The sequence below is a fragment of the Pelophylax lessonae genome (assembly GCF_965119305.1).
Source record: "Pelophylax lessonae genome assembly, chromosome: 9".
In the NCBI taxonomy this organism is placed as follows: domain Eukaryota; kingdom Metazoa; phylum Chordata; class Amphibia; order Anura; family Ranidae; genus Pelophylax; species Pelophylax lessonae.
Window position 1 is genome coordinate 93,022,529 of NC_138776.1, and position 22,877 is coordinate 93,045,405.

The window sequence follows — 22,877 nt, forward strand, 5'->3', positions numbered from 1 at the left end:
TAAAGGAAATTTATAGTATTTCCCTTATACTGTATTTTCTTTATTAATGAAGTGTGTACAGGATTACATTTAAAAAAAAACACATTTGGGTAAATATTTAATATTGCACATAACTACCATATTTATTGGCGTATAACATGCACCAGCGTATAACATGCACCTCAATTTTAGCAGGGAAATTTTAGGAAAAAAGCTTAAATTTGAAATAAACAGCTTTGAACTCAGAACTTTTTTTCAATTTTCAAATGAAGCCTCACCAGTGCCCATGAATGCAGCCTCATCAGCGTAGTGTCCAGCAATGCAGCCGCACCAGCGCAGTGTCCTGTATTGCTGCCTCGCCAGCGCAATGTCCTATATTGCTGCCTCGCCAGCGCAATGTCCTGTATTGCTGCCTCGCCAGTGCAGTGTCCTGTATTGCTGCCTCGCCAGTGATGTGTCCTATATTGCTGCCTCGCCAGTGCAGTGTCCTGTATTGCTGCCTCGCAAGCGCCATTGCACAGAGTGGGGGCAGGCCGGGCCTGAGGAGAAGGGAGGACGAGCGGCCACTGTCATCTGAAGTCCCGGCGCCTATGATAGACGTCACACGTCCTGGCATTGAGCCACTGTGCTGTCTATCATAGGAGGCGGGACTTCCTATGACAGCAACCACTCGTCCTTCCTTCTGCTTGGCCCGGCCCACCCCTCTGCCTCTCAGCGCTGCCTGGCCCTTTTTTTTTTATATATCAGCGTATAACACACACTGCTGTTTTGCCCTTCAATTTTAGGAGGAAAAAGTGCATGTTCTACGCAGATAAATACGGTACTTCATATATTTCCTTTTCCAACCACCAGGTGGCGAGTGTAAGTGTACAATTCCAGGATTTCAGTTGTCTAGTTCTCTGCACAGACCGGAATAGCAGGATATCAGTGTTTACACTCACACACAGCACACATCTGAATGAGTCAGCTTATTAACTCAGAGGAGGGATACAGCCTCTCCTGCTCCTCACCCACTTCAGATCTCTAGATCTTCAATATGCAAGAATAACGAAAAAGTGCAGAGCTAGTGCTGGGGTTTCTTATTAGGCAGCCCAGCATGTAATGTACATTTAGTATGTAAGGATTTTTTTTACAAATGAAATAGGGATTTAAATTATCAGTTAATATACAATACAAATAAATTATAAATTATTTAATGTCTGCTAAAAAGTATTTCTTTGTTATTTAGGTAATAAGCAAATAAAATATATAAAAATACATTATTTTAAGACATTTGCTAATGGCCCCCAGCATCTGGCTTGTACAACTCATGTGACTCTTAGATCCTTTGGATGTTTCTTGCAGCAGCCACTCTAGAATTTTTCAACATTTGTCTTTCTGAATACCTGCTGCATTCTACTCTTCCCAATAGCATCAGGTTTTATGTTTACGGAAGTTAATACTCAGGGCTCTACTAAACTGGCAGATCTTGCTTTCAGTTTTGCCAAGACCAAAATGTACCTAAATTTCATGTTAGGCTTTAGAAAAAAAATGTAAATATATACACATTGCTACAGCGATTCTTGAGACTTTTCAGTTGTGAACATTATTAATTCACTATAACATGATATTCAAAGATATTTAAAACCATTGGGATGTTCCATAATGCAGTCTGAGTTTGTTTTAAAGTCTAACTCTGTACTTGGTCACAGATGCTAACAGACCTTCAAGCTCATTCTACCTAACACCTACTGTTAGCATTTGTGCATATAAATTAATGACCCTTTGTCTACTAGCGTACTGGGGAGAAGAATAACAGATAGCACACTATCTTTGACTTTGGTTTTTGATATTGATAATACATTTGCTTTGGCAAACACTCAAAAATATATTTGCCAAACCTCTGGTTTGCTGCAATGCTTTTATGACAACTCTGCCTGATTGGCTGTGTGAAAGAGCAGGCAAGGGCAAAGGAGAGTGGGAAAGGTATGGAAACTCTATGGCAGGGGGTATGCCTAAGACCACCATGAGTGGAAACACCTTGATGAAACTCAGAAGGTCTGTGAATATCCATAATGATCCAGCTTAATTATTATTCCCAATGTACACATTTTTAGGAAGATGTGTTTAAAAAAAAAGCATTGTAACTGAAAAGATTGCCAAGAAGAGTTTTGTAACATTTTAAATTTCTTTTCAGCTTCATTAATGGCTCAGGCAATGCAAGGACCTCCTGGACCACCAGGACCCCCAGGTAAAATTACTAATGGCTGTGGCAGAACTGGAAAACATTTCTCTTTACACACAAGCATGGATAATGGCTCTAAACTCATGTGTCATTTACAAGAAAAGTTACCTGCATGAGTAAAATAGTAGCATTCAAGAACAAATAAGAGCAGAGGCTAGATTGGGGAATTAAGAAGGTTGTCCATCAAAAATTGAAGGTCTTATGGCAGCCTCTGTCTAAAATAGTATTCATTGTTGTAATTCCAATCTGACAGACTTGTGCTCTGCAGCACTAATGCTGCTAGTTTTATATTTTTGCTGTAGCTTCTCATTAAAGCTTCTGGAGACAACTCATAATCCTGACAAGTAACCAGAGCAGCAAGAGAAGGAGTTCAATAGAAGAAATACAGATGTGTCTGGGTGGCACCACATTCTAGACTTTCCTTGAATCTAATACTATTAAACACACATCAAAAGAAAAATATTAATAAAAGTCTACCTTATTAAAACATAGACAAAAATTAATTTACAGCATTTTCCGAATGTTGGGGCTTCCTGTAGTAAGAGGTCTACCGTCTAGGTCTCCGCCTTAGAGGGAGGTGCTTTTGTTCCCTCTCCATAATGTGACTAATTACACTGTCTCCCTATTTGTAAATGAAGTAAAAAAAAAAAGATGTAAAAAAAAAAGTTAAAATGTATGGCTTATATAATTTTGGTCTTAACCTAGATTTTCTGTTTTTCCTAATTAGGTGCTTCCATACAAGGTCCACCAGGACAAGCAGGTGCTCAAGGTCCTCCAGGACCTCCAGGTCCAGCAGGACTAGCAGGAGCAGCAGGTACACCAGGCGCTGCAGGGCCACCGGGTAAGTCCTTACCTAAATTAGCATCATCAGAACATGCAGATATACTGTATGTGATAAGGTAACCGATGAACACAAATTTAGCTAGAACCACTAATAAGACAGTAGATTTTTTTTTTTTTTTTTATTGCACTGACAGTGTCATTGCCCCAACTTTAACAAATTACCTATACATTTAATAAATTGGAACAAATGGCAATGGGAATTGGAAAACCATACTGATTTCTCCAATATCAACTGATTGAGAAATGGACTACTTTGATTGGATAACAATGTCATAACATAGAATTTTGCTTTCCATTTTGGTACTCATAACTTTTACTTACATTATGCATATGATTTTCTGAAAATTATCAGTAAAAGCAGGACCAAATGATATTCTCTTTATGTCTTTTTTTTTCGTAAGATAAGAATTATATCAATATATATGAAAGTATCTAACATTAATTTCTGATTGCGTTGTTCAGGAGAAGCTAAACAGGGACCCCCAGGCCCAGCAGGCCCAGCAGGCCCACCAGGTTCACCAGGCCCAGCAGGTCCAGCAGGTCCAGCCGGTCCTCCAGGATTAGTAGGTAAGCAGACATTTTTAATTGTTTTCTGCATGTCAATTATTTTATAGAAAGACTGATGGTAACTGAAAAATACTTTGGTTTTTTTCCATAGAAGCTGCTATTGTTGGCCCAGCTGGACCTCCTGGTGCAGCAGGATCTAAAGGAGACCCAGGTAAGAGCAAATCAAAAAAGTCTGAGAAGCTCTTATACAGTTCAGTAGTTCAATTTTATGTCGCACACAGTCTTTGCTGCCTCATTCTGTGGCAAAGCAGGTCAAAGCAAAAGGTTCACTTTAAAGCCAGCCTCATAGCATCGAATACTTATTTTCCCTTCATTTCCTGCTACTCTGAAGTGAAGAGAAGAAGCCTTGTGAAAGCTCTTAGTTGATCCTACTCAAAACTTACACAAGCTTGATGAATCTCTCTCCATTACTATTTGACAACAGCGGGCCAATCACCAAGCAGTAGCACTGTCACATGAGAGAAGGGGAGTGAGTACCGGGTATTTTTCTTCCCTCCTGTCAGAGAAAGGAACAAGGGAAAGGTAAATATATGCAAGAGAGGGGTTCAGCTATTCAAGAGTACTGTTGTTTTGCTCAGTACAGGTTCACTTTTGCATATTAGCAGTCCCTACAAGCTTTAGAAACACGAGACAAAACTGCCCATATGTTATTTTTAGAGATTGAAACAGATTTTCCAGTAGACATCACAGAAGAGTTTGGTTTCCAGTAGAGAGAAGCAGTTAAAGTATAACTGAAGGCAAAACTTTTGGGGATATTTTCTTTTTAGACTACGTGAAAAGGGAGTGGAAGTTTTTATTGCTGCCTGTGTCCATGTTAGGGGCATTCATCCTCTCCGTTTGTCCAGTTAACACCGTGAGTGAAAATGAAAGACAATCCCAACTTTGAGTGATCACTAGAACAGGAATAGAGGGGAAATCTTCCAATGGGGATACTAGTTCTGGTGACCCTAGTGACCACCAGGGATTTCCCTGAATTTGGGGGAGCTTCCTTTCCCTTCCTGTTTTTGAATGCGACCATGGTACAGGAAGTGAAAAGAAATCTCCTGGATGGGACACAGATGGGAAAAAAAAAACAACAACAGCAGGGGCTATCCTTCCCTTATTCTATCCCAAATAAAAAAAAGTTTTTCCTTCAGTTTTTCATTACAGTTTTACCTCTTTATTCTTGCAAATATGTCATAGCTAAGTAAGAATGCATAAGAAAAAAAAAAAACAGCTGCCAAGCGTGGAGGCGATCAGCCTGTGGCACTGCTGAGGTGTTATGGAAGCCATGATTTCTTTCATAGCGGCCTTCAGCTTGTCTGCATTTTTGGGTCTGGTGTCTCTCATCTTCCTCTTGACAATACCCCATAGATTCTCTATGGGGTTTAGGTCAGGAGTGTTTGCTGACCAATCAAGCACAGTGATACCATAATCATTAAACCAGGTATTGGTACTTTTGGCAGTATGGGCAGGTGCCAAGTCCTGCTGGAAAATGAAATCAGCATCTCCATAAAGCTGGAGCATAGGAAGCACGAAGTGCTCTAGAATTTCCTGCTAAAGGGCTGCGCTGATAAAACACAGTGGACACCAGCAGATGACATGGCTTCCCAAATCATCACGGACTGTAGAAATGATTGCATTTCATTTGGAAATAAAGGTCCCAGAGTCTGGAGAAAGAGTGGCACGGCACAGAATCCAAGTTGCATGAGGTCCAGTGTGACGTTTCCACAGTTAGTGATAATTTGGGGAGCCATGTCATCTGCTGGTGTTGGTCCACTGTGTTTTATCAAGTCCAAAGTCAGCGCAGACCTCTACCAGGAAATTCTAGAGCACTTCATGCTTCCCTATGCTGACCAGCTTTAGAGAGAATATGATTTCATTTTCCAGCAGGACTTGGCACCTGCCCACACTGCCAAAAGTACTAATACCTGGTTTACTGATCATGGTTTCACTATGCTTGATTGGCCAGCAAACTCCCCTGACTTAAACCCCATAGAGAATCTATGGGGTATTGCCAAGAGGAAAATGGGAGACACCAGACCCAACAATGCAGATTAGCTGAAAGCCACAATAAAAGCAACCTGGGCTTCCATAACACATCAGCAGTGCCACAGGCTGATCGCCTCCATGCCACACCACATTGATGCAGTAATTCATGCAAAAGGAGCCCTGACCACGTATTAAGTGTATACTATACTGTTCATGTACATACTTTTTAGTAAGCGAACATTTCTGTATTAAAAGCCTTTTTTTTTATTGGTCTTATATATTCTGAGATACTGAACTTTGGGTTTTAATTAGCTGTAAGCCTTAATCATCAAAATTAAAAGAAAGAAATGTTTGAAATATATCACTCTGTGTGTAACGCATCTATATAAAATATATGAGTCTCACTTTTGAATTGAATTACTGAAATAAATTAACTTTTTGATGATATTCTAATTTTATGAGATGCACCTGTATGTAAATGAGAATCATAAGTTCCATTTATATCTACTCAACATTTTTAAAATGTTATTTGGCTACTAGTCTCTTAAATTAGGGTGGTCCAATTGCAGTTTGAGAATGTCCATTGTATTTTGGTTGTCACCCAACTGGCTGTTAGTCAGCAACAAACACTGGGATGAGTTTTCAAAAAAAAGTCTAAAAACATAATTAAAAATGAACAACCATACGCTACTGATAAAAATTAACAACCAGATGTTCTCTTTCAGTTTGCTATATACTATTTATTGCCTCACATTTTATAAATGACCCAGTATACAATCGGTGAAGAACAAAGGAATTTGGTTAAATGTATCTTTCAATAATTTACACAACAATCATTAATATTTCTGTTTTCTTTCTGTAGGTGATCCAGGCCAAAGAGGTATTCCAGGACAACCAGGTAAAAACATAAATATATGTTTTTATTTTCCTACATTCTTTGTACATATTTAGTTGTAATAGCAAATATAGCTCCTCACTCTATCTAAAGCTATGATGCTGATGAAATTTACAAACTTGCTTTAGTATTGTCTCTAAATAACTGCATTGCTATCTTACAGGACAACCAGGTGATCCAGGTCAACCAGGAATTCCCGGACCACAAGGCCGTGATGGTCAGTGCTTCTGCGTATTTGATAAAGACAAAACATTTTATACAAAAAAAGTTTGTTTTCAATTAGTTGACTATATGATATCAATTAGATAGGAATGCCTGATTCTTACATTGTCATTTCAGCTGTTGGACCTCCCGGACCTCCAGGAAGCCCAGGATCTCCAGGATCACCTGGATCTCCCGGAAGCCCAGGACAACCTGGACAACCAGGAGAGAGAGGTAATATATATTTCACAGATCTTAAAGATAACCAAGTACCAACCTAAGGCTGGTCATACATATACAATCTCCTTCTACTTTTTTCCTTTTGATTTTCCAAAACCATATGATATAAGGTCAAACCTAAACACTTTCAATAATTATGCAATCAGGCAGGCCCTTGCACTACTTAATTAAAGGTAAATGTAAAGGAAATTGAAAAAGAAAATTGTATATTGTATGGCCACCCTAACTCCCAAAAGGGGCCATCTGGTGATTTCCTTCTGTCTGTGCCGTCAATGTTAAAAATGATTACACCCCACTTTCCTTAAACAGGCATCTCATCAGTGATTACTCAGTTAGGGTTAGACGAGGGCAGAATGTATTTTTAGGATTAGAGTTAGAATGAAGCCTAGTACACACTATTAGTTTTTTTTCATTCAACCCCGCAGAGCTGAACAAAAAAAAATGACAGCGCCTAGGGACCTGCTGTACTAACTATGTGATGTTAGTACAGCAAACTCCCCTGCTGTGCTAATGCGTTCTGACAGGGGGGCGCCCCCCCCCCCCCCCGACAGAAAATTCCAGTGTTCTGCCATTGGTTAAGAGCACTGATTGGGAGCTGATCAGCAGACCTTTTTCAGCCATAGCCCATCTGTCTGACTAGCTGCAGTACACACCAGCCAGTGCCGCTCGACATTGGGCCCGTGTGTACTAGGCTTTAGATTTTAGGCAAATGGTAATGGGGGTTAGTTAACAATTATTAGCATATTAGAGTTGTTGGGGTGACAAAACCACTAATTTTAGGCAAATTAACTTGCACACATGTCCATTACCACAGACCCATAGCACATATCCAGGTGCCTATGAGCTTCAAAGGATGACATTACAGAATAAAATAAACAAAGCAGATCAAGAGTTCAGATGTCTAATGGTAATACAATTACTTGTAGGTGAAGCTGGTATCCCTGGTGCCCCCGGTATTCCAGGAAGCTCCAGAGGTGAGTAAAAATATGTATATTTGGTATGAATGTAGTAATGACTATGCTATAAAACAGTATTAAATATATATTATTGTACACTGATTAGCCATAACATGACCACTGACAGGTAAAGTAAATAACAATAATTATCTCATTACTACGACACCTGAAAGTGGATGGGATGTATTAGGCAGCAAGTGAACATGTTGTCCCTGAAGTTAATGTGCTGAAAGCAGAAAAATGGGCAAGCGTAAGGATTTGAGCGACTTTGACAAAGGCCAAATTATAATGGCTAAACAACTAGGTCAGAGCAACTCCAAAACTGCAGCTCAAGTGGGATGTTCCTGGTCTGCAGTGGTAAGAACTTGCCAAAAGTGGTCCAAAGAAAGGAAAACCAGCAAACCGGCAGCAGGGACATGGATGACCAAGGCTTATTGATCCATGTGGGGTGTAAAAGCTGGCCCATGTAGTCCAATCCAATAAAAGAACTACTGTAGCTCAAATCGCTGAAAAATGTAATGCTGGTTCTGATAAAAAGGTGTCAGAATACACAGTTTGTTGTGTATAAGGTTGCGTAGCTACAGACTGGTTAGGGCAACCATACTGACAGGTGTCTACAGCCAAAACCGCAGGCAACAGACACATAAGCATCAAAACTGGACCACGGAGCAATAGAATAAGGTGATCTGGTCTGATGAATCATGTATTCTTCTACATCATGTGGATAGCCCTGTGCGTCGCTTGCCTGGAGAAGAGATGGGACCCGGATGTAGTGTAGGAAGACAAGCCAGCATAGGCAGTCATCTGCAACTAACAATTTGATGCCAGATACCATAGCATACCTTCAGAGGCCTAGTGGAGTCCATGCCATGGGTCTGGACTGTTTTGGTGGCAAAAAGGGGACCTACTCAATATTGGGTGGGTGGTCATAGTGTTATGGCTGATCTTTACAATGTATGTGGTAAAGCTACCTACCATATTTCGCTAGCCCTATCTCCAAAGCAATAAACCCACAGAAGGCAGTTTTATTTGCTACAAAGCTCTCAGCGTGATAGTCTAGTTCATCTTAGATCATCAAATGATCTAAAGGTAACATTTTTAGCTAATTATACATTTTCTGGTAATATTTTGTTCTGTAATTCCATGACTGCTATCCTAAAAGTTTCCTTAACAGTCCATAACCATAGTAGACATACATTATTGCATGCTGATACACATCTAAGTGGTTTACAATGATGTAAACAGCTTTTTTAGATTGGTGCCATAAAATGTTTGTATTTTGTCTAGAATATTTAAAAATGCCTATTTTACCTTTTTAGGCCCACCTGGAGCAAGACCTGGTCAAGGTGCACCTGGTCCACCTGGTCCACCTGGTCCTCCCGGTCCACCTGGTTCTCCTGGTGAACCTGGCAATTCTGGTCGTGGAGCAGAGGAAGTCCAACAGTACATTGCTCAGTACCTCCAAAGTAAGTAATAAATTAAATAAAATATCTGGCATAGTAAAGTGGTTACATAGGGGGTTATTTAATAAAACTGGAAAGTGCAAAATCTGGTGCTACTCAGATTAGAAACCAATCGGCTTCCAGATTTTATTGCCAAAGCTTAATCGAACGAGCTGAAATTAGAAGCTGATTGGCTACTATGCAGAGCTGCACCAGATTCTGAATGCTCCAGTTTTAGTAAATATCCCGCTAATGTCTATGGGATATACTGGAATATTTGGTAATATCAGAAAAGTGCACAAAAGTTAAAAAAAAAACATACATTTTTAGAACAGCTTTAGTTTGAGTTCATGGCATCTAATTGACATGTTCTTCCTCTTGAGCAGGTGAAAATGTCAGAAACTACCTTATTGGACCGCAAGGACCACCAGGGCCACCAGGAGTCAGTGGACAAGAAGTGGACTATGCAGAATTGGCAAGCCGAGTTATGAGTTATATAAGGGGTACGTTTTGAATTCCTTGTGTGGTGAGAACCTCCATTCTTTATTTAAAAGCATTTAACACATTTTAATTTAGTTAATAACATGTAAAGTGTAGAATGTGCAGTTTTCTGTGGCAACCTAACATAATTTATCCTTTAGCAGCTTAGGCCAGCCAAAAAAGTAAAAGGTAAATGTTGAATGATGATACCAATAGCTGCATATACTGCTCTTTGCTGCATTGAAAAAGACCCCACAAGTACACTTTGTCTGTTTTATGTTCTTAGGTTCAGGATTAACTTCAACTGATGGAGCAGGAACAATTCTCGGTCCAGCTGTAACTTACGAAGAAATTCTGTCCATGCTGCAAAGTATGTTAATCATTTTTTTAATTTGAACAATACTAGCAGGAAATATATATATATATGACATAGTAGTTTTCCCACAGTTGATCCAGAGGAAGGCAAAAAAAAAATAGAGCATGATCCACTTTACTCCAGTGGGGAAAAAAATCCTTTTAGATTCCCCAGGAGGTAATCAGCTATACCCTGAATCAACTACCGCTGGCGTTATTACCTCTCATATCAGTATCCAGTTATATTTTGTGCTTTTAGAAATGCATCCAACTATTTTTTAAACATTCTACTGAGATGGCCAGAAACAGTTATTTAGGGAGTCTATTGCACATTTGCACAGCTTTCTGAAGAAGCCTTTCTTTTCAACCAGATGTAAATAGTGCCCCTTTGTCCTCTGTAATGACCTGAATATGAATAATTCCACACCAAGTTCACTATATGGACCACTTATATGTTTACACATGTTGATCATATCCCCCCTTAATCTCCTCTGCTCAAGAAAGAATACATTAATTTCAGCTAAAAATAGCTGAGGTCCTCCATGCCTCTTATTGGTTTGGTGGCAATTCGCTGCGCTTTCTCCAGTTCTCCAATATGTTTTTTGTGAGCTGGTGCCTAAAATTGTACTGTATATTCCAGATGAGGTCCTATTAATGATTTCTACAGGGGAAAATTTATGTCTTGTTTGGAGTCTAAAACTCTTTAAAGAATTTGCTAGCACTAGAAACTGCAGCCTGGCATTGCATGCTATTATTAGGTCTAAGATCTACCAGAACACCCAAATCCTTCTCCACCATTGATTCCCACAGTTGTACTCCCCTAGTATGTATGATGTATGCATGTTTTTAGCCCACAAGTGAATAACTTTATGTTTATCAACATTAAACCTCATTTGCCACAGAGTTGCCCAATTTAATAGTGAATTGAGGTTGACTTGTTGGGAGACATCCTATAAGGACATAATTCCACTGCGTAGCTTGGTGTCATCTTCACTAAAATGGTACCTTTAATCCCAGACCCTATATCATTTACAAATATGTTAAAAAGTAAGGGTCCCAACACTGAACCTCGGGGTACACCACCATTAACCATAGACCATTCAGATTATGAATCATTAATCACTATTCTCTGAATACGGTCTTTTAGTCAGTTTTCTACCTATTTACAAACTGAATTTTTTAAGTCCGTATACTTTAATTTACACATAGGCCGTGTATGGTGCACTTTGTTAAATTCCAAGTACTGTATGCTATGTTCCCAGCACTCCATTGTCTAAGGTTTTGCTTACCTCCTCATACAAAGAAATCAGATTTGTTTGACAACTTTGGTCTTTCATGAATCCATGCTGACTATTGCTTTCGAATATTATTTTCTAGGAAAAACTCTTCTATATGATCTTTTACTAAGCTCTCAAGTATCTTCCTGACTATAAAAATTAAACAAACCAGTCTATAGTTACTTACAGTAAAGACTTTGATCCCTTTTTAAAAATAGGCACCACGTTGACCTTACACCAGTCCAGTGGTACAATGCCAGTCATTAAAGAGCCTCTAAAAATGAGCAATAATGGCTTAACTTTGAGGACTCTTGGGCATAAACCATCTGATCTAGGTGCTTAATTCACATGGCAAAACTGTGCCCTAGCTAGTGGGGCAAACCTTTTTACATGCTGACAACAATGCTAATTCTTATGAGGTTAAAAAGGACCAAACCTGGGTATAAAGACACTAGCATACAAAAAGTGGTTTATTGTTGCCACTGGTAACATTCTAAGAGATGTATGGCCATTTGTCTGTCTTCTAGATCATGGGCTACAGATTGGCATTCCAGGACCACCTGGCCCACCAGGCTTGCCGGGATTACCTGGATCACAATATGGCGATATAACAGCTTTACTTCAAAGTAAGAAAAAATGCTGTAATGCTAAATACACAGTTCAAATACATATGTTTTACCTATGATAATATTTATTATTCTATACAGCCAATCATGTATTTTACATGACTGCCACATTACACAGGCAATTAAGGCATCTAGTTTCTAAGTCTGGAATGTAAATTCAACAATGTCTTCTCTCTGTTTCGATTTTGTTTATTTGACAAGGAATTTGTCTCAAAACAATTGTTTAGTTAGCACTAAGATGGTCCAAGATATAGTAAAATTGAACCAGGGAGTAGTACAATGCCATGCAGTAGGGGTGTGTGTGTATATATATATATATATATATATATATATATATATATATATATATGTGTGTGTACTGTGTGTGCGTGTGTGTATAAATACACACACACATTTATATAGATTTATATATACAGTATATATTTTTATTTTTTTATTTTTCTTTGTTACTAATTTGTGTCTCATCATTTTTATTCTGGTATCTGTATTATTAATCATTTATTAATATTTATACAAATCTAGCTTCTGAATTCAGAGCACTTGCTGGCCCACCAGGACCACCAGGTCAGCCTGGACGCCCAGGTCGCCCTGGCACGCAAGGCCTTCAAGGCCCACCAGGACCAATGGGACCACCAGGAAATTCTGTAGCAAGCTTGACAGCTGGCTTCACTCCAGAGGACATAGCAAGTTACCTACAAAGTGAGTACAATGCCTTTCTGTCCATGACATCAGTATTTTTAGATATTTTTCTTAGCTGCCATTCACTGTTTTTGAGTTTAACTTTCAAACACTCATTACAGGAAATATAGTAAAGAAATTATTGATTTAAGTCATCATTACTAATATTGGTACCATTTTGTTTCCTAAGATGTGCAACATATCGGAGGCCCTCCAGGACCACCCGGACCACCCGGGCCACCTGGACTACCAGGCAGCGGCAGCATCAGCGGCAGTATCAGCGGCAGCGGCAGGGGCAGCAGCAGCAGCAGCAGCAGCGGCAGTTTCGCCACCTTTGCTGAGGATTCCAGGAGCGATAATTTACGGACTGAGCTTATTGAATATCTAACAAGTAATTCAATTTTTTTTTTACTTTCTTTAATGCCTGACCCAGTCCCAAGCATAAATGAGAGGTGACATAAAGGCCTGGCTTCCATTCTTGTTCTTTGAGCATATTCTGTCTATCTACTGGGATATTCAATGCTTATGGAAGGTGGCATCTTACTGATTGCTTTGTATTATTGTACTGTTCACATTTCCATTGCTTTTTACTCTGCTTTACAAGCTGTTTTATTTAAATCTTCTTAAAGAAAAATAGTTACATGCAATCTTTTCTACAAATGTAATCCTCAGTATGCATTGTTTGTTTAATGAATTTGTTTTGAAGTGCAAAGTCTACCACGTTATAACTCACACTCCCTTTATTTTTCGCAGGTGACAACATTCGCCGATACATCTCTGGTCCACCAGGACCTCCTGGACCTCCTGGACCACGAGGATTCAAGGGAGACAGTGGAGAGATTCGATCATCATCCTCTTTATCATCGTCATCCCTTTCATCAGGCTCCTCATACTCTTCATCAGGCTCCTCATCATTCTCTATAGATTATAATGAAGTGGCATCTCGTGTAACAGAGCAAATCCAGAGTAGGTTTTGCTTCAGTTGCCTTTCTAGCTAGTAGATGTAGATCAGATTACAGAATTGCTGAAACAGTGTAATGTTGTTGCATGAACATACACACTTATTATCCTTGGATCACCCTGATTTTGTTGGTTTGCAATTTTCAGATCAAGGCCTTCTTGGAGATGTCTCTTTCAGCCAGCCGAGAGTTTCTGTTCCTGGACCCCAAGGACCACCAGGACCACCCGGAATCTGTCAGATATATGCGACCCATTCTAACATCACAACTGATCTCATGGAACTCTTCAGAAGTAAGAGACAAGCTTTCCGTATTATAGTTTATCTATATTCTTCACACATAGAATGAAAATCCAATTATTAAATAATAGTATTTCACTGTTTATATAATCAAATGCTACTGAATTTTTCAGAGTATGGTTTATCTTATGAGATAGTATAGAATGCTGAACTATATTTGGCAAAGTTTTAGCATTTTATACCAGTAGTAAATAACCACTGTAAAGGATTAATATATAGTTTGGTCTACCGGCTGCCATCATACAGTTTAACTTCTATTTGAAGGTATCTTCCACATGATCAAAGAGTAAAATTAACAACTAAATTATTTTATTCTTCAGCCTATGGAACCATTGCCGGACCACCAGGTATGCCAGGACAGAAAGGAGAGAGGGGATTCCGTGGTCTCAAAGGTAATAACATGATATAAACAAGATTTTTTAAATGTACAGGGTATTTATCAATCTAAATTGTTAGACGTTCAAATCAATATATATGGGCTTTTATTCTATTAATCTGCCAAATATCACTTCAACATTTAATTCAATAAAATCTAGCTTTATCCTGTACATTATTGAGTCAGCCACTATGTGAACCACATTGATATTCCTTATTCTATTCAGTAAGAAATGAATATTGTATCTAAATCAAGTTGCTGCTTTCTAGTAAATGTTTAGACACTAAGGGGTTGGTTTACTAAAACTGGAGAGTACAAAGTTTAATGCAGCTTTGTATGGTAGCCAATCAGCTTCTAACTTCAACATGTTCAATTAAGCTTTGACAATAAAACATGGAAACCAATTGGTTTCTATGCAGAGCTGCACCAGATTTTGCACTCCCAGTTTTAGTAAATCCCCCCCAATGTATTATGGTTTTGCATACACAGCCAATACGGCTGATTCACCAAACGGCAGGAATACTGTCTAGTACACTGAGTTGATCTTGAATGTTTTTTGCTTCATACATCCATTATGCTTGCAATGCTAGTAGAGAAAAAAAAAAAACAAATCCTGCAGTTCTCTGTGGTAAAGACATATAAGCAAAGTATGAATGTTATTTTTCTTTATCACTACAGGTGACAGGGGTGAACCAGGATATACTGGACCACAAGGACCAAGGGGTTTTAAAGGAGAGAAAGGTATGCTATTAATATACATAATTTTGTAGTTCCAACAAATCCCAGTATTGTTTACAGAATATTTATTCAGAGACATATCTTCTTACACACTGATGGTCCTAACACAGTCAAACACGCAGTTTAGGGCCTATCTGGTCAGAAGCCACTAAATGCAAGTTAGTCAATATCCACAAACATTTTATAATAGGCTGCCTGCAAAAAAAGACTTCTAATAAGTAACTCTCCGGTGCATGAAGAATCAAAACTTTGCTTTTATGCAGATCTATGGCCTCAAGCAGAATCTTTAGAACCTGATAACTCCAGGTGTGTTGGGTGCCTATGTCCCCTGCAGTGCATTGCAGTCCCATAAGCCAGTCCATATGTCACCCCGGGACACAGCAGTGATGTATGGGCCAGTTGATGACACCACAGAGGACAAAGAGGGACCAAGCATCTGACACTCCTGAAAGTGTTGTGGATTATGAAGATTCTTTTGTGGCTCCTGAAGAGAGTACAGATTTGACTCAGCACCCACCTTAGAGATGAGTCTTCTTTTTAAAAAGTTTTGGGGATAGCATTACCTTACTAAAGGACAGCTGTACAAACACAGAAAATATATCAAAACCATAGGCAGAGGGTGGGGTTTGAACCTAAGGCCCCATTACTGTAATGCAAAGCAACTAACCACTAAGCCAAAATAGTATCAGAACATCCTGTATTCCACATTAGTGGACAATACACTTATCTTTATATAGATTTTCTCATAGTTATCAGTGCACAATAGTATATTATGTAAATTTATGTGACACCTGTAAAGAGAGCCTTCATTCTAAAGCAACTAGTTGCCAGGCTTCAATACTTTTCGAGTCATTGCTCTGGAACAATTATGCAGGACATTCAGAAATACATTAGAAGACATGTTCTATATGTTGGTTCTGGATCAGAGACTCCCCACATTGAAGTAAAAGGGTCAATATGACAGCCAAGCAAGTAAGATTTCCAGAATGAAAAGGCAGCAATGTTGGGCTTAATGCTTTTTTAAGACATACTTACTTTAAGTGTACATTTTTTGTTTTTTAGGTGACTCTACAATTGTAGGAAAAAGAAAAAGACGAAGCCTTGGTGTTTGACAAGACCATCTCAGCAAGTGATTCCCAGGATCATCTGCTGATTAATATTATGAGAGTCATGAACTTAAGCTGAGAGTACATCAATCTTGTTTCTGTACACTCAGCAGTCCACATAGGATCTGGACACAATGCTCCTCCACAAGAACATTTCAGAGCAACAACAAGCAATAATTTATATCAGCCACTCAACATTTTGTCTTCATTCTCTACCGATTCCACTGATACGGACATTGTCTATGACTTTGGAGAAAATGAAAAGATGTGTAAAGATATTCATTATTTTTGTTAGTATATTCGCTAGAAAAATTTGGAATTGTTAATGCCATAATACTTTAAAGATCAACGGGCATTAAAATGATTTTTTTCTAAGCTGTGACCAGTTTAGGAGATAAAACCTGTAATTGCTACTGGGGATTGTGTATCAACGAGGTACTACGGATTAATTAATTACTGAATATTAAAAAACAATTCCATATGCACCCTAAGAACGTAACACAATTTTGTATATATGCGATGAGAAAACACTGATGCAATTCAGCACCTCTTTCCTACGCTATCCCCTCCAGTGCCAATATATGACATCAGAAACCACAAACAGACCTTTAGATGTTGTTGAACTAATACTCCCAGCAAGATTTGTCAACATGAGCGATACAGTTCCTGAAATTCTCTTGCTACACAATCTGGGAACCCAACTTGCGTACAATGGCACTGGTGTTATAAAAGATACTTTGTCTTCAAATGTAATTCCTTTATTGTTTTGTTTCTTTTATTCTTTAATACAGATATGGTTGTGAGTGTTATTTTATAATTAAACTTGTACATTTAAACATGTTTTTACAAAACACATTTCACTATCCATATTATATCTTTTATATTTTTAATATCATTTAAAGCCTAAAAGTATTTGGCAGTTTGGACCCATATGCAGAGGTTTAGTGAAGAGTTTACAAGATGTGGAGATAAAACAAGCCTGGTATATCCATGCCTTAAGAAGGTGCTGTGCCAATAGCCTATTGTATTTATTAACCATATAGAATACAAAAATAAGTCAATACTGATAATCTGTAGACATGCCTATGAGGCACAGACACATGCACAGTATAGTATCAATTGAAGTCTCGAGATGCTGGTCTTTATAAATATTGACAAGGCCAAAGACCTTGACTTGACAATAGAAGAATCTAGTAGATAATGTAAGGGGGTAACATAGTATACATAAACATTTAATTATGGATCAGAAAATGGGTTCTCTAAAAATAAAATTAAATACATTTTTTTCACCAAACACACCAATACCTCACGACTGTAGTTTTTCAGTTGACTATTAAAAAGGTTTTATTTATATAGTTATACTCACCTTGTTTCCAACAACTCAACAAATGAAACAGCACAGTAATATAGATCATTGCATTTATGATTTTTTCTTATTTCTAAAATGTATCATCTTTTAGGACCATCTTGCCCTACATAAAATCATTCTGAGCTTTCACATTGTCCAGATTGTCATCTATACAGCTGGTTGCCTGTGGGTCAAAAAATAGATTTCTAAAAACTCATTCTTCCCTCGGCCAGCTTTATTCATAGTCCTCCTTATGGCCTCCTACTCTGAATGGTTCACTACAGACTTATCATTCCATAACACAGAGTTGTCATTTAAATTAGTTCCTTTTTATTATGGAATTATTTGGTCAAACACTGTCTAAAAAAAGCTGAAGTAATAAAATATTCCTGTGGAAATGGAAGAAGAGTGCAAATGCTTTTACTGTATGCCATTAGGCTCCCCCGACCTACAGATTCAGAAGCATTAGCTCAAAGACACAGAAGCCATTATAGAGAACAGTTCGCTTTGCAAGGGAATTTTTCATTAGCTTAGTGATTGTGGAGAAAATTCACTTTGCAAATATTATTGGATGAAGTCAACAAAACTTTACCTCATTCACTAAGTTAGGAGAAAATTCCCTTGCAAAGTATACAGCCTATTGTCCTTTAGTACATCAAACCTATAGTCTCAAACCTGACCTCTAGTGTTAGCAAAAAGACCAGTTGCAGGATTTCTTTATGGAAATGTAGATGAGTTTAATAAGAGGTCAGACTAAAGCTTTACCCCATATATGTCTGACTCTGCCTGAAGAAGAGGCAGAAAAAATACAAGAAAAATTAGTAGGCGAGACCTCACACAACATCATAAATACGTTTACAGTAAAGTCAAGAGGTATTCCTCCTGTTAAATGTAACAGTATAAAGGATGAACCTGTATATTTCAGCAAATTAGCTTTCATGTTTTTGTATTGGTGAAACACATATGGTAAGTCAGTGCTGTCTGGCTGCAGTCCTTGAGGTCCACATTCATGTTTTCCAGACAGGCATAATTATTTCACTTTATTGGCATTGCCTCACTTTGTTAATAGAGGAATCCTAAAACATGGAAGAACTATGATCTTTGAGGACTAAGTTGGACAGTGATGGAGTAAGTTATTGCCTTCAGACATTCTTCTAGCAGCTGTTGTGTAAATGTACAGGAAATTATTTTATTGGACCCACAGCTATTGGGTCATTAACTTTGGTTAAATATGTTAAATTGTACTTGTTGCTTTTAAATGTTTAGCCATTTTGTTTTTGGACCAAGAATTGCAGCCCATGAACTAGTGTCCTCATGCTTCTGTGATGTCATCAATTCCTGGAGGATCGCTTGCCTGTGTAATATTGAATAGTGGTTTAGTTCCAGCATGGCTGCGTACACTGTGTTAAAGCAGCAGGTGTGCATGAAAACTGGTTTGCTGTAGGTGTTGAGCAACATTCAATAGATGTTTGACTTGTACTCATATTTAACAGTTGCTTTACTTTGTGTGAGATTTGTAATGACATCAGACACATATGCACTTTGTGTAAAACAAAATAAAATACATTTTTTAAATGGTGTTACAGATCCTTAATATTTATATTTGAAACTTTTCATATTTTCTAACTTAAGGGCTGTTCCAAAAGCAATGCAAAAGTGGGCATAACTTTGTTATTAACTTATAAAGGTTGTTTAAATTTCACATGTGGGTAGAGGAACTCTTCCTCTATAATAACTCTTCTTTTTCATTTCAGGTAAATAATGGATTCCAAACAGAAGCCACATACTCTCATTGAATACTTGACAAAGGAGGGATGCAGACTACCTGACATCCACGGAAGGATACAGAATATTTAAGGAGATGACACCATTGACAAGACCTCATTGATGGTGTCATCTCTGTAAACATTCTGTAGCATTCTGTGGATGTTGGACAGCCTGCACCCCTCTATCGTATTGTTGCTTCTGCTTGGAATCCATTATTTATCTATGAAGAAAAAGAAGAAGAGTTACTAACAAGTCATTCCCCATGTTTTCCATAGATAACCATTTATATATGTGCGACTTAAAGTTGCAGCGACTTCAAAGTAGTTCATGCACTACTTTGGTCCGACTCTCATGCAACTTGAGAGCCATAGACTTCAGTGTTAACCTTCAAAAGTTGCATGAAAGTCGTACCTGAAGGTTATACATTGCAACAGTTGTGCAACAGTTGTCCATTATCACTGGTCAAAGCTAAAGAAGAACTATGATCTTTGAGGACTAAGTTGGACAGTGATGGAGTAAGTTATTGCCTTCAGACATTCTTCTAGCAGCTGTTGTGTAAATGTACAGGAAATCATTTTATTGGACATTCTTCTAGCTGAAACTTTAAGTCGCACATATATGAATGGTTATCATTATAAAACATGGGGAATGACTTGTCATGCAACTTTGATGTCGCACAAGTGTGAATGGAGCCTTAATGAGCAATCTCTGAATTCTTGGTAGACTCAAAAGCAGCTGCCAACACCACCAAGGGCCATACTCTACATAATGTTTATCATTTTACACACAGAGAATACTTACTTTTAAATGGTAACCCTGAAATTTACACCTTAATAAAAGGCTGCAATGGCAGCCAACATGTTTTTTTTTTTTCTAAGGATTAATGCACACTCCAGCTCAAAGCAGCTCAAATAAGCTGCTCCTACAAGCTCTCATTTTTTCTGCCTGGAAACTCCCCTTCATGGTAGCCAATGTGTCCGTGCTTACTATTGCTTTTCAGGAGTTTACAGGCATATGCTCTTACAGCCAGAAAAAACCCCCACTAAACTTGCATTTTTGAGAGGAGCTTTTGGGCAGAAAAGACACATAATTGCTCCAAAAAATGCGAAAAAGAGTGAAAAAGCGCAAAATAGCTCAAAAAAAGGCTGAAAACGCACCAAAAACCAAAAAGGGAAAAATTAGCTGAGGGGAGGGTTTGTGAAAAAAAAAAAAGCTTATGCTCACATAAGATTAAAGAAGCTCAAATTAACTCAATAAAAATGCTCAAAAGAGTACAAAAAAGAACAAGCTTCTTCAAGAGTTTAGCAGAGAAAAAGGAGCTCAAATGCCTGTAGAAACAGGGTTTCCCCAATTGTATATGTTTATAAAATATAGATTCAGTAGTGTTGAAGTACATCAGCAAAGGAATAGTAAAAGGAAGACAAATTGGTGAACAAGAGGACACAGGTGAAGGCTCCATTCACACCTGAGAGTATCATTTTCAGGCGTTTTGATGGGCGTTTTTCAGGTGTTTTTTCAGGCGTTTTTTGCAGGTGTTTAGAGGCAGGCAATGACATCTAACAAAAACGCTTGTAATCTGCCAAAAAAAGCTCATGTACCTTTTTGAGCTTCAGGCAATTTTCTTGAGGTGACAAAATGCTCATATGTGAACAGGAGCATTGAAATGAATGGGATGTTGCTTTTTGGGTGTTTGAGACTTCAGAGATGAGCGTTTTACGAGCTGAAAAACGCTCAGGTGTGAACAGGACCGAAGTGCAGGGTAAATGTAATATGCTTTTGTTTCTGACTGCCCTCAACTAAAAATGTCTCATGCCATGACTGATTCACTTATGCTGTCTAAAGTCTGGGGGACAGACTGACCAAAATGTACCGGTATTTCCCGTGCACAAAAGGGCAACATTTTGCTTCAGACCTTTGATAAACCAACCCCAGAATATTAAAAATAAATAAATATATATAGTCAGGTTTCTAATGATCTTTGCTAGCTCTAATGTACCAGTGAAGCTATAAAGTCACATAATAGTTGTCATTGGACTGATTTAAAAAGTGCAAACATATTAGTGATGTGCACATTGCAGAATTACAAATCAAGTAATCAAAACTTACCTTTTTAACTAATCTGATTACAAAATACTGAATTGGTATTGGTTGATAAGGTTTACTGCATTGTGCATTTCACAGCTTTTTTATGTATCCACAGAGCAAACTTAAAGAGGAAGTAAAGCCTAAAGAATAATTTGTACCTATAGGTAAGCCTATAATAAGGCGTACCTATAGGTACTGTAAATATCGTGTACCATTTAGGAGAAATTTACATTGCATGCAGCCGATGACGTCAAATGGCCACCCGTGCCGTTCCTTCAGATACTTGTGCCGTGATTGAAGGCTCCCTTGCTCATGCGCGGGAGTGATGTCATCGTGGCTCTGGCCAGTCACACAGCCGGAGTCTGCGGACATGGAAGGAAGACCTGGAGAAAATGGGTGCTGCCTCCAGGGACTACATCACATTGCTGGAGGGCTTCGTTTTCAGGTAAGTTTCACATAATGTGCTAGTATGCGATGCATATTAGCACATTATTCCTTTACCTTGCAGGTCCTAAAAAAAAAAAAAGAAAAAAAAATAACCAGTGGTTTACAACTGCTATAAGTTCACTTCTGTACACTCATGGTTTGTAAGTAGGATCTGGAATATTTAGCTTATGACCCAGATACATTTAACTATGAGACTTTCCGAAGTTTTACAAACTCAAAGGGTGGGACTTCACACAGGAGCGGATGTGATAGTGCTAGATAAGGAAGTAGATTGCACTAAATATACAGTAGATGCACCTTTCTTCACTGTGGATATTAATATGTTAACAATAATTAATATGGTGTTTCAGCTTTTTATTTGTATAAGCAATTCCTGTCAATAATAACATATATCCACAAGTTTATCAAGGTTATCCTATAAATATGGGTATAGTGCTAAAATCATACATTTTGCTCTACTCACCTAAATCCAATATGTAAGAGTGCCCCAAAAGGCTTCTTGAGAGGGTCAGACAATCATGTTTTTCAGACTACTCTTTTTCTGCCATCAATTTTCCATTTAAATTATAGGGAGCACATACACCCCTGCACTTGCGTACAGGATTATTCAATAATAAACAAATGTGAAAAAACAATATTAATTATTGATTACAGCAACCCGTCTGATAGCAGATGAATGCCAAAAAAGAATGTGTATAAAGAGCAGGTAGACCGCGCTCAAAAAATGTCATAGTGTTCATAAAGTCCCATATGATGTGCTGTCTTCTTCAATATATTTCACCTAAAGAAACACCTGTGACTTGTGAGAATATCCACTCCTCCACCAGCATCCGCATGCACAATCCACTCACCAGATATATATGACCCCCACTACAAGTAGTCAATGTCAGCTTTAGAAACAATTCTTGGAACCGTCAGATGAGGTATGTATTCTCAGGATGAGGATGTATGTAAAGAGAAAGACTACTCATTGCGCAGTATTCAAAGACATATTTGTTAAAAACAAAGGTTCACTTACA

At 38.2% G+C, this 22,877-nt stretch overlaps 1 protein-coding gene across 1 annotated transcript in view; it reads left to right on the top strand.

Moving 5' to 3' along the window:
• COL17A1 (collagen type XVII alpha 1 chain) overlaps positions 1 to 16,871 on the top strand; it is a 62,484-nt gene extending 45,613 nt beyond the window's left edge. The window contains exons 38-56 of the mRNA XM_082267349.1: positions 2,156 to 2,209; positions 2,931 to 3,044; positions 3,509 to 3,613; positions 3,705 to 3,764; positions 6,447 to 6,482; positions 6,643 to 6,696; positions 6,819 to 6,914; positions 7,847 to 7,894; positions 9,196 to 9,342; positions 9,702 to 9,821; positions 10,085 to 10,168; positions 11,957 to 12,055; positions 12,578 to 12,754; positions 12,924 to 13,124; positions 13,487 to 13,699; positions 13,841 to 13,984; positions 14,312 to 14,383; positions 15,046 to 15,108; positions 16,168 to 16,871. Of these exons, the coding sequence (XP_082123475.1) occupies positions 2,156 to 2,209; positions 2,931 to 3,044; positions 3,509 to 3,613; positions 3,705 to 3,764; positions 6,447 to 6,482; positions 6,643 to 6,696; positions 6,819 to 6,914; positions 7,847 to 7,894; positions 9,196 to 9,342; positions 9,702 to 9,821; positions 10,085 to 10,168; positions 11,957 to 12,055; positions 12,578 to 12,754; positions 12,924 to 13,124; positions 13,487 to 13,699; positions 13,841 to 13,984; positions 14,312 to 14,383; positions 15,046 to 15,108; positions 16,168 to 16,217 (1,937 nt within the window). The 3' untranslated portion in view covers positions 16,218 to 16,871. The remainder of the gene's footprint in view (positions 1 to 2,155; positions 2,210 to 2,930; positions 3,045 to 3,508; positions 3,614 to 3,704; positions 3,765 to 6,446; positions 6,483 to 6,642; positions 6,697 to 6,818; positions 6,915 to 7,846; positions 7,895 to 9,195; positions 9,343 to 9,701; positions 9,822 to 10,084; positions 10,169 to 11,956; positions 12,056 to 12,577; positions 12,755 to 12,923; positions 13,125 to 13,486; positions 13,700 to 13,840; positions 13,985 to 14,311; positions 14,384 to 15,045; positions 15,109 to 16,167) is intronic.
• Positions 16,872 to 22,877: the final 6,006 nt, after the last annotated feature.